We start from the raw sequence: 14653 nt of genomic DNA, 5'->3' as shown, positions 1-14653 counted from the left end.
TCCATGTGGCATTCCTAAGGCCATCTGACCAGCCTGTCTGTATGCGCGTGTAATGCTTGGGCCTCCTCTTTACTATTTACCACCCCACCAATGTTCATCTCCTTAGGTTCTTGAAGTTTGAGCGCATTATGAGGCTGGTGGGGGGGGGGGGGGAAGGGATGAATGGTGTTACCGACTGGACGCTAACTGATTCACTGTCCTTGTTGTTAATTTCAGCATCAGCACCGCATGGCCGTCAGACGCAAGTCCAGAGCCCCCTCTCCACACCTGAGGGCCAACACTTGCAACTTGCTTCACATCATTTCAGCGAGCCAGGCACCAGCGCAGCGACTGCTACATCGGTAGGGATTATGACGTTAGCTAGTATCATGGGACACAGTGGAGAGGGCACTTCACAATCGCTGAAGGAGATGGCATGGACAGAGAGCGCTGATGGCACCAGCAGCTGGAGGACTGCAGGGGACCAGGCATATGCTGAGTCAGGCAGTGATGATGTGCCTCTGGAGATGTGAGCCATGCAGCAGCTGCAGGAGATGCGGCAGGTGCGCGGGAGCATCTGGCAGGGTTGCATGAGGGTGTGCTTCACTTGTTCACTGTGGTGGAAGAATCCAGGCAGAGTGTCAGTGATGGCATGAACCTCAGGACACAGCTTCAGGCTTCCTCCACTGAGAGATTGGCGACTCTCATGGAGAGGGGCTTCAATCGGATTGAGACTCTTCTGATTGGGTTACGCTCTGACCTGCAAGCCCTCACAGCGCTAATGGCCACAGATGGTCATTCACAATGTGGGAGATGTTCTGGGCACCAAGTGTCGGTGCTCGGTGCCCATCCATCTGCGGTGAGCAGGGAGGTCCAATGTAACCTCACGTCGGCACTGCAACTGCCTGTTGTCGCTGCGAACTCCTCTCAGGGCGCTCCGGATGAGGGCAGCAGCTCCTCCGCCCTTCTGCCAATGACCATTGCATCCGTTGAGGCTGCGACAACTGGGGAGGTGCCAGTTCTGGAACTGGCCACTCCCACCCAGGCGGGGCCAGCACAGGCTCCATGGGTCAGAGGACACCCGCCAAAGTCATCGAGGCCAACAGGACAGCAGAGTCAGCAGGCTGGCTCACAAGCCACTCCCAGCGATGGGGTGGCACCTAGTCATAGCACCCACAAATGTAAGCATAAGGCACATTAGGCACTCCACAGATTTGTCACTGGTAATTTTGTGTTGGCCCTAGATTAGGGAGTGTTTCATTATGTGCGTCAGAGCAACGTTTGTTGTTTATTTTGGTGGCAATAAAGTCCACTTTTCTGACCATGGCTGAGGGTGTTTCCTTTGTGCTGCATTTGTATGTTTCAGACATATCATGAGTGTTTGAGTGGACATTGATGTTTCTATACTAAGCCCTCAGTTGCAGCTGATGAGGTGGAAGATGTAGCACCTAAGTGCCACGTGTGGAAGTGTCAGGCAATGCTGGTCCTGCAGATCCATGTGTGTGGAGCTAGCTGAAGGTTCGTTGGATTGTCCCTGCCTCCTTGGTGTAGTAGCAGGTCAGCGTGCTGCCCCTGATCATTGCCCTGTGCTTCTTCATCCTCTGAGCCACTACTGGATTCATCATGTACAGCCTCATCCAATGTGTCAAGGTCTTCATCATCAACTGCATCCCCCCTTCCCAGTACAAGATTGTGCAGAGTGTAGCATGCTACCGCTATCACAGAGACGCAATCTGGGGGTTACTGGAGTGCACCCCCTGAGCAGTCCAGGCAACGGAAGCACATCTTGAGAAAACCGATGGCTCTCTCCACTACAGCCCTTGTGGAGGTGTGGCTCCTATTGTAGCGCTCCTAAGCTTCTTTTCTTGGATGGCGGAGAGGCGTCATGAGCCACCTTCTGAGGGGATAGCCCTAATCACCCACCAGCCAACCACCCAGCCGAGCTGGAGCACTGAAGAGCCCGGCACCTGGGAGTGTCTGAGGATGTAGGCATCGTGGGAGCTGCCCGCGTACAAACTTGTAGAATCAGCATCCTGTGGTCACACACTATCTGCACGTTCATGGAATGGAAGCCCTTCCTGTTGACGAAGGCACCGGGCTCACCTGCTGGTGCCTTGATGGCCACATGTGTACAGTCTATAGCACCCTGGACACGGGGGAAGCCAGCAATGGCCGTGAAGCCTCTGGCTCGCTGTGCCTGACTTGCCTAGTCGCAGCAGAAGTGGATGAAGGTCCATGCCCATCTGAACAGAGCGTCTGTAACCTGCTTGACACAAGGGTGGGCAGCTGATTGGAAGACACCGCAAAGATCACCCACTGAGCCCTGGAAGGAGCCAGATGCATAGAAGCGGAGGGCAACTGTGACCTTCAGAGCTGCTGGCATGGGGTGTCCTCCCACACAGCTAGGGAAGATCTCAGGGCCAATTATCTGATAATAGTTCACTGACCCCCTTGACAGTCAGAGCCTCCTTCGGCACTGCACCTCAGTCATATTGAGGTGGCTGCTTTGCTGCCTGTATACCCTGGCAGCAAGATAGTGGTGTCTTCTGCAAAACCTTCCACCTTGGACAACTTCTTGACCCTGCTCCCCTTGTGCCTGCGCCTGGCCTCCCAAAGGTGGCTCCCCTGGAAGCTGATTGTCCACTCCTGCCATCCTCCTCCTCCTCCCTCCCTTCCTCCTCAGAGGAGCTGCCTCCAGTGGAGATGTCAGAACCCATACCCAGGCTAAATGGAGGCCTCCGGAAAGCTGCAGGCCTGATAAAGATTACTGTCTGCAGACTGGTGAGCTGAAGACTCAAAGTACAGAGAAAGCTATTGGAAATTGATCTGAACTGCTAACAATCACACAGGCGAAAAAATACTTCAGATAAAACATTAACAACCCCTCTGAGCCCACACATCCCACCCGTGGATGAGGTTTGTTAAAAAATCAGTTACCTACCTGTCCATTGCGCTGAGGCGAAGATTGCACGAGCTCCTCAAAATTGGTGTCGATTGCCGAGTTAAGGGCTTGACCAAAGCCTTTAATTAATGGCGGGCGAGCGTCGCGCTTCATGGCGCCCACCCAGCTAAATATCGTGATGCTGCGCGCTGACGTTGAGACGCTCGCCCGACATCAGCGTGCGACATTTTAAACACTGACATGCGGGCTCCGCCACTCACACATCAGCCATAAAATTCTGCCAATGGTGTAGTGAGTAACAGATTGGCATTGATAGATTGACTAATTAATAGGAAACAAAGAGTAGGGTCATTTTCTGGTTGGCAAGACGTAACAAGTGGTGCACCACAAGGATAATTATCTCATACATATCCGAACTTATTAATTCAACTTTATCTTTACCTTTGTATGATCCATCAATGAGTGACATATAAAACTCTTGGCAGTGGAGGTCAACAATTACACCATCAGTCCATTGATCATTTCATTCTACCCTAGGGAAGTTGTGCATATTCAAAGGCTACAATAACTATGACTGGGAACTGCAGTCCAATTGAATAAATGCTTTTTGATTTACTATTATTTTTATGGTATGAAACTACTTTTCAGTTTGACTGAATAAGGAGTGCTGGCTTATTACATCAAAGCATCACTTCGTGCAGTACTGATTTTGCAAAGTTCGCATTAAATTTCTCAGCAGGGAAAGGGGGCTACATGATGGGGGAAGGGGCAATACCATCCATAGGTTATGGGAGGGAGGGCAGAACAAGGAAAAAAAAACATCTCTGGTTTCTGTGGCTGTTATCTATCCAGCTATCTCTGTTGGAAATGTCCTTACCAGACATCAGCACAGTGCAAGGCCTGGCTCAGTTGCAAACTCTCTACGCTTTACACCACCCAGCACACACGATCAAATTGGTAGCGAACATTCACAGACAAGGGTTACAGATAAAGAATGTTGAATTGGAAGCCGTGGTACCAAACCCTAAAACACATCAGCATCTTCAGGAGCAGAGGGAAAGAAAGAGCTTGACTGGTCAAATAAAACTAAACATGCTTTCATGAAGACAAACCAAGTGGCTTAGAATTACAAACAAGTGCTTTTAAGCTTTAGTGCAAATTTAAACTACCCTACTATAGTACTGGGTATTAAGGAAGAAATATTTTGACACCATGGCATTATTAAAGTAAACTTGTTTAATAAAAAAAACTTTTTTTTGGAAAGACTTCCATTCTCACCCAAACGGTAATGTCATTGGTGATCAAGAATGTTAAGTTTCTAAAAGTGTTAAGATTGTACTCCTCACATTTGGTTCTTCACATTAAATAATGTGTGCAATTTAATACAGAATTTAACACACCAAATAACATATGGTGAGTAAAGAGGAATCTTGTTAAATCTAATTCACTTTAACATAAATGTAAATGTAAGAAGTCTTGAATCTTTTGCCAAGAGTCTTGTTGAGCATAGCAGTGTTTTATTGCCTCTCCTCCCAACAGCACTGGAAGTCCAAACAACCGGTCAATCATGGCAAAACGAAATGGAGAACATGGAGGTTCAATACAATGCCCAGCTCCTGGATAACTGAGGAGCTCATAGTTGTCTTTGCCATGTTTTTTCAGTCTTTTTATTGCTTCCTCAGCAAAGAGCTTGCTGTTCCAGATCTTGTCGTCCTCTCCTACCACAAACAAGATGTGTCCCTCAGCTTTTTCCAGTGGGATAATGCTGTCTTTCTTTGTGTTGAGGTTAAGTGTTTCAGATACATCTAGAATTCCTGAGTCCAAAACAATCAGGCGATCTACATCGTAACGCAAGCTGGGGAGATGCATATCTTTATAATGCAGGTCCGACAGAGTGTTTGCATTACAGCCAGAGATACAAACGGATGCCACCACTTGTGGTATAAATGTGACCATTGACAGAGCCAAATCCGCACCTTTTGAAGACCCAATTACTCCAATACCAGGTCCCTTCACCTATAAAAATTCAAAATCTGTTACAGCAACAGACATTAAGTCTACATAACTCCTATAACTTCAGTATACATGCATCACTGTTTAAAAAATTCCTATTTATTTATTGCAGTGAAATCTGTATTGTTCAATAAATTACATGACAAATTTTAGTTTCATTTCAATTTTCTCCCAACATTAGAAAGCATCAAAAGCAATCTTCAAAAATTTCCCACTTTTACCCAAATCGAAGAGAAGCATCATAAAAAGGAGCGTTCATTGTCAGAATCAATTGTCCCTTTTTGTATCACCATTAGCAATGTGACATAATTTTGTTATTTGGAATATTTTATGGATGTTTATCAAGAGGATGACCACACAGTGTGATGTAACATCATAATATTGTGCTGACAATGTTTTCCAGTCTGTTTGTGCACTATGCCAAAGACTTGAGAAACCCAGATCTGAATACCAACATGAAACAATAATAATAGCTACATATTGAAAGGGAGCAGGTGCTAAGAAGCAGCAATGAGTGGGAGTGAGATGCAACATCAGATAAAGAGAAAAATGAGGCATGAAACCTACCCATAACAGTAAAGCATTTGCTTGTGGATAAACCAAGGCAGCATTCTCTTTTTAATCCACTTAAGGTAGAATAATCCAAAATAATATTACCAACAAGAAATTGTGATATATTGATTGATGAATATTTACCATATCAATTGTAAAAATATTTACGTTCTGTGCTTGAATAGCTGTAATGCAATTTTTTTCTATTTCTGTTTCTTATTGAAAACTTGTTCTTTAATTTGAACTTAATTTTAAATGCCAGCCCAAAACTGTCCTGACTAGCTAAATCTTATCTTTAATTCAAATGTAAGCTGGCCAGAGAAGCTATACTTCCTGTGCAACCTCACTTTCCTGGAAAAAGTGAATTAATTTGCTCACTGATTCTATTTCAAAATAGTGATTGCCACATTACAATGCTGACTACAGTTCCAAACTATTTGTTTACTGTGAAGAGCTTTGGGATCTTAGTGGTTAGTGCTGTACCAATGCAAGTTTTTTTTTCCTTTTCATCAGCTTCAAAAGCTGCCAGGAAACAGAATCCAGGTCCAAACACAAGGAGGCAAGTGATATTCAAAATATTGAGTAGGTGTGTGATGGAATTTTCCATCGTTGGGAATTTTAAGACTTTCTGGGTGACAACTATTCGAGACAACAGCTTGCACTAATATAGCATTATAATTTTATATATATATAGATAGCGAAAAACATCCCAACACACCACAGAAAAACTTGTGATCAGACAAAAACAGATGCTGGTCCAGAGAAGGTGATATTAGGAGTGTGATCACTAGGTTTAAAAGAGGCCTTCAATGGAGGTGAGTGAGTTGGAGAGGCTTAGGGAGAGAATTCAGAAATGTGAGGCCCAAACAGCTGACTGCCAATGCTGGGACAATGGGAGGCAGGATGCACAAGAGGTTGGAGTCAGAAGATTCGAGAGTTGTTGCTGGGAGGGGAGAGATGGAACGGAGGGGTATGGTCATTAAGTGATTAACAACACAGGCAGAGGAGTGGTTGAGAAAGGTGATGGAGAGCTAGAGCCAAGTGCAGACAGCATACAGATGGCAGCTGGCCCATGTTCATGGGTGAGATTGTCAAGGGGTAGCTTGTAGACAAGAGGAGGGAGACAAAAATAGATCCTTGGGGAATTCCTGACTTAACAGTCTAGGAATAGAAAGAGAAGTCCTGAGTTAAAATTGGAAAGGTAAGATTGGAACCAACTAAAGAGCCAGGGGAGGCAATGTTCAAGAATGGTGTAATGGTGTAGTTAATCATGTCAGACTACAGAGCGATCAAGAAGGATGAGGATGCTAATTGTGACTTTGAACGAGGCCATTCCAGTACTTCATTAAAAATTCAATCATGGAGCTACAGTAAAGATGGGCCTAGATTTGGGAGGTGACAACACAATCAAAGGCTATAGAGAGAAAAGGGAGGTTAATGATGGGGCAGTAGTTTGCAATGATAGAGATTTTTTTTAAAGCAGTAGTTGATGATGGCAGGGGTAACTTGAATGAATAAGATGAGCACAACAAAGGTATTGAATGAGGCAGGAGAGAAACTAGGGACAAGAGCAGGATCAGTAATTGTCCAAAAGGGTCTCTGGATGTGGGGGGCTGGGGAGGTGGTTTGCTGGGAAAGGTGAATGAGGGGGGATAGAGGCAGCAAAGGCAGCTGATAGATGGTCTGAATCATAAGATAAAGACATGGTATAGAAAAGACTTTCATTGATATAGCACTTTTCACAACCACCGTATGTCTCAAAGCTCTTTACAGCTAATGCAATACAATATAAATACAAGTCGTTGTTGATTAGTATTAGATTTGGCCGGGAACCTATGTAGTTGGTAAGAAAGTTAAAATTAATAATAATTGTTTTGCAAAATAATTATTCCATATTTGAGGTGCTAATAAAGTGTAACAACTACTATAGATCTTATGCTTTTGCTTAATTTGTTTGTTCTATTACTAGTTAATTAACTTATTTCACAGTCAAAGCCTAAAATAAGACTGAATATTGTGTTATTCTGGTATCCTTTGAAAACAAAGAGGATCCTGTGGAGGTAAAAGCTCGAATCAGTTTCTGAAGAAATCTAAAATCGCTCTTCAGTATTCCAGGTATGCTGTATGCTACATTGTTTAAACTTAATCTCAGGACAAATGTAAACACTCGCGAACATAAGAAATTGGGTTCATCTACAAGAAAGAAAAGGACTTGCATTTCTATAGTGCCTTTCATGACTTCAGAACGTCCCAAAGTGCTTTCCAGCCAATGAAGTGTAGTCACTGTTGCAATGTAGGAAATATGGCAGCCAATTTGTGCACAGCAAGCTTCCACAAATAGCAATGTGCTAATGGCCAGATCATCTGTTTTTGTGACGTTGTTTGATGAATAAGTATTAATCAACAGTCTGGGGATACCTACCCTGCTCTTCTTCAAAATGGCTCCATGGGATTTAGTACATCACCTGAGCGCAGATGGTGCCTCAGTTTAACATCACATCCAAAAGATGGCACCTCTGACAGGGCAGCACTTGCTCAGCACTGCACTCTAGTGTCAGTCTTGATTTTTCTGCTCAAGTTCTGGAATGTGGCTTGAAGCCACTACCTTCTGACTCCGAGGCAAGTGGGCTACCAACTGAGCAGCGGCTGACACTGGAGCAGCCAAAATATCTACAATAAGAACATGTCCCAAGGACAGAATACCTCTGTCAGTGCAGTGCTTGCTCAGTGCTGCACTGGAGTGGGCAGCCTTGGTTTTTGTGCTCAAGCCCTGGAGTTGGACTTGAATCAGGAACCTTGAAACTTGAGTGTGCTACAAACTGAGCCATGGCTGACTCATTGGGTAGTGTAGGCATTAAGCTTCAATTAAAATTTGGTTTTGGGACTGCTCCAAATACTGTGAATTTGCAGAGGATTTGTAGCACTTTACTGAACATTTGACCCACAGGCCTACGCTGGTGTTAATGCTCTGCATGACTGTCCTCCCAAGTTCTTGATTTCTTCAAAAGTGCATGTTAACATTTTAAGGAACTTTATTTATCATTTATTTCACTCAGAGTATTACAAACATCAATTACAGAAATACATTTTACCACAACAGGTTAATTATCTGGGCTTCAATTGTATGGCTGAAACTCACCTTTGGATGTTTCTGTAGGTAATTCACAGCCTCTTCAAAGTATTCTAAATGAATATCTGTCAAGATCATTGGTAGATCCTCAAAGCCAAAGTAAGGGAGGGCAAGAGCAACAAAGCCTCGGCTTGCAAGGAGACAGGCTCGAAACTCAGTCAAACCACCATCATCTCCAAAAAGATCTATCACTCCAGGAAAGGGGCCATCCCCTTAGAAAACAGGAAAAGAAGAAAACAACAAACCATTGTTAACAAATTCAGGTAAAAATTTTAAAAATGGGCTGCCCAAAATGGCCCGTTTCGCAGTGCCAACTGCAGAGGTCTTTTGTGATGTGTCTCAATTATATGCATGAAGCCACAATTTTGATAATTTTACAGTCTGTCCATTACACACAGTCTACACAAGAGACAGGCCATTTCACTCAACTGGTTCATGCTCATGTTCCACGTGAACCTCCTTCGATCTATCTTCATCTGACCACATCAGCATAACTTTCTATTCCAGGGGTTCCCAAACTGTGGTTCGCGAGCTCTGAGACAGCCATGGTGGCTATGGAGTAGAGTCTGGGATTTGACAGCCCTGGATTGGCTGCAAGGCCTCTTTAAACATGCACGATTTTTGCCGGCGTATGTCTCTTAATGCTCTGAGGTCCGATTGCTGCCGCTAACACAGCCTGTAAATTTGTATAATCTTGCTGTGTGAACGCCCCACAGCAACTCCCCCCTCCCCCACCCGCTCCAATTTTTAACTCATGGATTACACCAAGTCTGAAGAATTAAAATGGGGTCACAGAGGGTTTCACAAAAAGATGGCACCTCTGTCAGTACAGTGCTTCCTCAGTGCTGCACTGGAGTGGGCAGCCTTGGTTTTTGTGCTCAAGCCCTGGAGTTGGACTTGAATCAAGAACCTTGAGCTTTGAGTGTGCTACAAACTGAGCCATGGCTGACTCATTGGGTAGTGTAGGCTTAAGCTTCAATTAAAACTTGGTTTTGGGACTGCTCCAAATACTGTGAATTTGTAGCACTTTACCGAATATTTGGCCCACAGGTGTATGCTGGTGTTAATGCTCCACATGACTGTCCTGCTATATTGATTTCTTCAAAAGAGCATGTTAACATTTTAAGGAACATTATAAGTACCTTTGAATAATCAGGGTTTCACTGTCAGAGGGCATTCTTTCCACCATTATATTTCTGCCTTACAAAATTCAATTCCTAAACCACTTGGCCCCTTGTTGCTTGCTCTCTGCTTTCAAATATCACCGTATAATCCAGTATTAGACTTATGAAATCATGGAGTTCAAGCAAAACAGAGGTAATTGGGGATCCCGAGAAAAAGTTCCATTGGTTGCTATAATAACTGATACAATGTGGCTGTTGGAGGCCTGTCATCACAGATCAGAGCATGGTGGTTCTTAGTTCAACCAACTTCAGCTGCTTCAAGAACCATAAGATCAGGAGTGGAGGTCTTCACAATGCTCGGCTTCAATCACAACTCCTGCAATAATGATGCAGCTCAAGCCAGCCTACACAGCACGATCTCAATTACATCCAGGTGCGGGCTGGGAAGAGGCAGATAACATTCCGGCAACTTTAGAACCAGATAGTGACCCTCTCAAACAAGAGCAATCCCAGTATCTCACCCATGACATTTCAGTAGCACCATCATGACAAAGTCTTCCACCATCAACATCTTGGGGATCATCACTGATCAGGCGTCATGTTCGTTTGGGCAAGGGAGAGGCTGCAATGAATGGCTCTGCTCCTTTCTCCTCAGACTCTAGCCACCAATTACAAGGTGCAAATCAGGAGTGTTATGGAATACTGACTACATGCCCCTATGGATGTAGCTGCGATAAGCTGTAAGGAGCTCAACATCATGCAATTTGCTTGATTGGTGCTCCTCACCAGATTCAACATCCATCTCCAAAACCAGTCTCCCCTCCTAGGTCAACCACCCAGAATGAAAGCAACAATTCCAAGTTCTCCCAAAAGCCACAAAACACCCTGGCTTGGCCATTCCTTCATTGTTGCTGGGTCTATATCCTGGAATTCCCTACCTAGCAACACAGAGCAGCGTCACTACAAGTAGTACAGTAGTTAGAGAAGGCCCACCAAAACAATCTCAGCTCAATTCAGTGTGAGCAATAGAGGTGGCTTTAGTAGTATGTATACTTAAGTTCGCCTATGGGTTGTACAGTTCAGGTTGCTATTTATACACCTGTGGTAACTGAAGGGGCCAGTATATTCATGAAAAAGTACTAATTGTTATTTCATTAAGTGACAGCACAACAAGAGCAAATTCCACTTTTGCTATGCCAACATGATACAAAAAATAAAATTTTCAGAAGTTTTTATTATATATAACAATTACATCCCTTTAAGAAAGGGTAACCATGTTTTCTATACCAAGGACACAGAGGGTAGGAACACAGCAAAGTAGTCAGGACAGAAGATGTAAGTTGCACTATGCCGTGACAACAAATTTTAGCAGATTACCTTTTAACATCTGCAGAGATACCAGGGGTGGCCAAAAGGTGGTTTGCGAGTCCCATGCAGTTCTTTGGCGCACAAAGTGCGGCTAATTCCTTGTGCTGTGAAACCCTTTAAATGGTGCATTGGAGGGAGGTAAATAGTGGGTACAGCCTCAACCAGGAACAACTTCACAGAGAGAGAAAACCAGAGAGCAAGCAGCAGCACTGGAAGGAGGGAGGAGGGTTAAGATTAGTGATTCATTCCAGCACTATCATGAGATTCTTGCACAGTTTCCCGCCAGTCTTACGTGGGGCTGCCTGAGCCTCAGCACCATTTTCTCTGACTCCCTAATCCACCCTCTCGCTGCTGACCCTACAACTTATGGCTTCTGTCTGCAAAGGGAAGAAACAGCTTAATACAGAACAGGATTGTAAGAATCTACTGCATTGGGACACAGGTACTTGATTCAAATTTGTTGTTCAATAGGTGGTTACAGTGTTTTTTCCAAGTAAAATAAATCCTTTGTTTAACCTCTTAAGACTGATTTTCCACATCGGAAGAGCAAGGCTGCCAAAGTCAGTTAAGCAGTGAGCACATGCTAGCTCTGATGTGGATTTGTTTTTGCCACTATCTGAATTGTGTGTGAAAGAAGCCTGGAAGGTAAGAGAAGAAAGAGCTGAAGATTTCCTCACAGAAGTGTGTGCAATAGGAATAAAAATGTGCCTGTAAAGGTTGTCCATGTCTTGCAACTCTTGAATATCTAAGATTATTGTATGCAGCTTTATGGTTCAGGTGATTTGGCCACCCCAGACATGTACACTACAGTGATAAAACAAACGTACATATAATGACCTTGGATCTGATGTCAGACTATTAAAGCACATTCAGGTACCATTTACAAATATACAAGAACATAATAAATAGGAGCTGGAATTTATTCCTAATCCCCGTTTTCTGCATTTTAACCAATCTTCAGCCTTTGCTAATGTATTACCCTCACTCCATGAATCCTAATTGTGTGTAATAGCTTCTTGTATGGAAACTTATTGAATGCTTTTTGAAAACCCAAATACAATACTGGTTCTACCTCAACCACCTTACAAGTTACAACCTCAAAAAACTCAGCGGATTTGTCAAACATAATTTTTCTTTCATAAATCCACTCTGCTTAATCATATTGTGATTTTCTAAGTGTCCTGTGACTGTATTTTGATGACTACTGATGCTAGGCTAACTGGCCTTTAGTTCCCCATTTTCTTTCTTCCTCCTTTCTTAATTCCTGAAGATTAAAACAGATTAATGCAGGCACTATCTCTGCAGCTCTCTTTCTCTTCAGATACCATCCGCTAAGAGGACATTGGTGACCATGGATCTCCATGTTCATCTTGCTGTGGAGGCGTAGGTCATCTTCATTGGTGGTACATTCATCCAGTTTGTGAGGCTCTTTTATAAAGATCTCTGCAGCTACTCTTTTTAAAACTCGAGGAAACAAAGTCCTCAGGTTCACTGGCTTTGTCATCACTTAGTCCTGTTCATTTCTCCAGTGCTATTTATTTACTTAGGCTGATTTAATTTCCTCATTATCTTTAAACCCTTGGTTCCCCATTATTTCCAATTTTTTTGTGCATCTTCTCCCGTAAAGACAGTAAAAACTATTTGTTATAACACTGTCTAGGAAGGTCAGTTTATTGTGCTAATTGTCTATATGGCCTAATGTTCGCTGGTGAAAAAAAATCAGCAACAGAATTTGAACTAGCAATTGCTGAAAGAGCAGCTTTATTTGCAGCAGTACCTTTGTGTTATTTTATTGATGTCCTGACTCCACTCGAAATGGAAAATACATGGCATGTTGAACAGAATAGAGGTGTTTCCTTTTCGGTTGGGCGTAAATATATGGAAAATCCTCTTGAAGCGGTTGTCAAAGTGCATAAAAAAGTTTTTCTTCATGTCACCCATTTCACCTTTGGCCAATCACCTTAAATCAGTGAGTTTTGGTTCTCAATCCTAGCACCGGTGGGAACAGCTTCTCTCCATCTAGACCCCTCATGATTTTTGAACACCTCTATCAAATCAGCCCTCCATCTTCTCTTCAGGGTGACAATTCCAACTTCTCCAATCAAGGTAACTGAAGTCTCCAATCTATCTACCTAACCGAAGTAGCCCAGAATGTGAAACTAAAAGTTACAGGATAGTTGAGGATGAGATTCGTGAGCTGGGGGCACTGCACCTCATCGGGAGACCGTCCTTGAGAAACAGGGAAATATACTTCCCCACTTCAGATGGCCCTGGGGCCAGCGGGGCCGGTCGGTCACCCCAGGGCCGGACGGTCAGCCCGGGGTCGATTGGTCACCCTGGGCCAGAGCTGAGGCATCTGCTTACCTGCGGGGAGAAAGATGCTGCCCCTCAGGTTGCCTTCCCTGATCCTGCCGTGGCGGACCCCGGGTTTGCTGTACCACCTCTCGATCCTCTGCTTGACCAGGAGCGGCCCGGGGATGGTGACCGAGCCGTTGTGGCCGGAGTGGACACACAGGTCGACATACATGGGGCGGGTCAGTTTGTCCTTGCGGAGTTGCTGGTAGGGCTGCTCCATGGGGGAGGGGGACAGGGTCCACAGGAGGCCCATGGGCACCACGCCCCGGTAACCACCGCCCAGCGAGGGCGAGCGGCTCATGTCCAGCCGCCCGTCGCCGTCCGCCCGGTACTGGCCCCACGAGTCGAACAGGTTCCCCCGCTCCGTCAGCACCTGGGCCCGCAGGGTGACGGCCTGGAGGGGGCCCAGCCCCGCCACCCGGATCGACAGCGGCTCGTCCGCCAGGCTCTTCAGCGGGCTGACCGACAGGCTGACCGGCCCGGAGGAGACCCCCCCGCTGGCCCTGGCCCAGCTGCCGGCCCGCACCGCCACCCGGCCGGCCCTCATCAACCCGAACGGCAGCGGCATCATTGCGACGCCGACCTCCGCCTCGTCCCCTCAAACACGGAGTGGGCTCCTCCAGCCCGCAGCAGGAGAGCGGAGACAGACTCAACCAGTCGCGGGGGAGGGGTGGTGTTGGCGGACGGGACCAGATCATTCACCCTGGGAGGGGCAGACTGAACCATTCACTGGGGTGGAGGAGGGACGTGGGATGGAACTTGCTGACTGGGGGCGGGGTTGGGACTGTAGGACTGAAGGTACAACCTTTCCTGCTGCCTTTAGGGGGTCACGTGATTTTTCTGACCAATGGGCTTGAAGCGCAGGTAATTCTGGGGGCGGAGTTTTCTTCTTGTGGCTCTGGTTCAATCTTGCAGCTTCTCAGCGAGCTCTGTAAATAAAGGTATCTGTTTGAAGTAAGAAACCTGTCTGGTACATCCAGTTCATTACACTTGGCGACCAGAGTGAAATAGCTGCACCTCGCCTTGTGAATGTGAACACATCAGTTCTTAAGGAAAGAAAGAAAAGTAGACTCACCGGCCATGTCACTTTTCGGCAAAATCGACTCTTATGACGCGTCCATGAAAGACTGGAGCCAGTACATAGAGCGCCGAGGCTTTTATTTCGTGGCGAATGAAATAAATGCAGAGGAGAAGCAGAAAACAATTCTTTTTAAGTGCCTGCAGTAGCAA

At 45.3% G+C, this 14653-nt stretch overlaps 1 protein-coding gene across 1 annotated transcript; it reads right to left on the bottom strand.

Annotated features, from left to right (window-relative positions):
• Positions 1-4134: 4134 nt before the first annotated feature.
• Positions 4135-14033, bottom strand: LOC121292809 (acyl-coenzyme A amino acid N-acyltransferase 1-like). The gene is made up of 3 exons (XM_041215232.1): positions 13433-14033; positions 8586-8788; positions 4135-4897 (listed from the first exon to the last, which is right to left on the bottom strand). The coding sequence occupies exons 1-3, from the start codon at positions 13992-13994 to the stop codon at positions 4331-4333; spliced, it is 1332 nt and encodes a 443-aa protein (XP_041071166.1). The 5' UTR covers positions 13995-14033; the 3' UTR covers positions 4135-4330.
• Between the last annotated feature and the right edge of the window lie 620 nt (positions 14034-14653).

Source organism: Carcharodon carcharias, chromosome 20, assembly GCF_017639515.1.
Source record: "Carcharodon carcharias isolate sCarCar2 chromosome 20, sCarCar2.pri, whole genome shotgun sequence".
Taxonomy (NCBI): domain Eukaryota; kingdom Metazoa; phylum Chordata; class Chondrichthyes; order Lamniformes; family Lamnidae; genus Carcharodon; species Carcharodon carcharias.
Note: the sequence above shows the minus strand (reverse complement) of the source record. Positions and strands in the feature narration are given on the sequence as shown.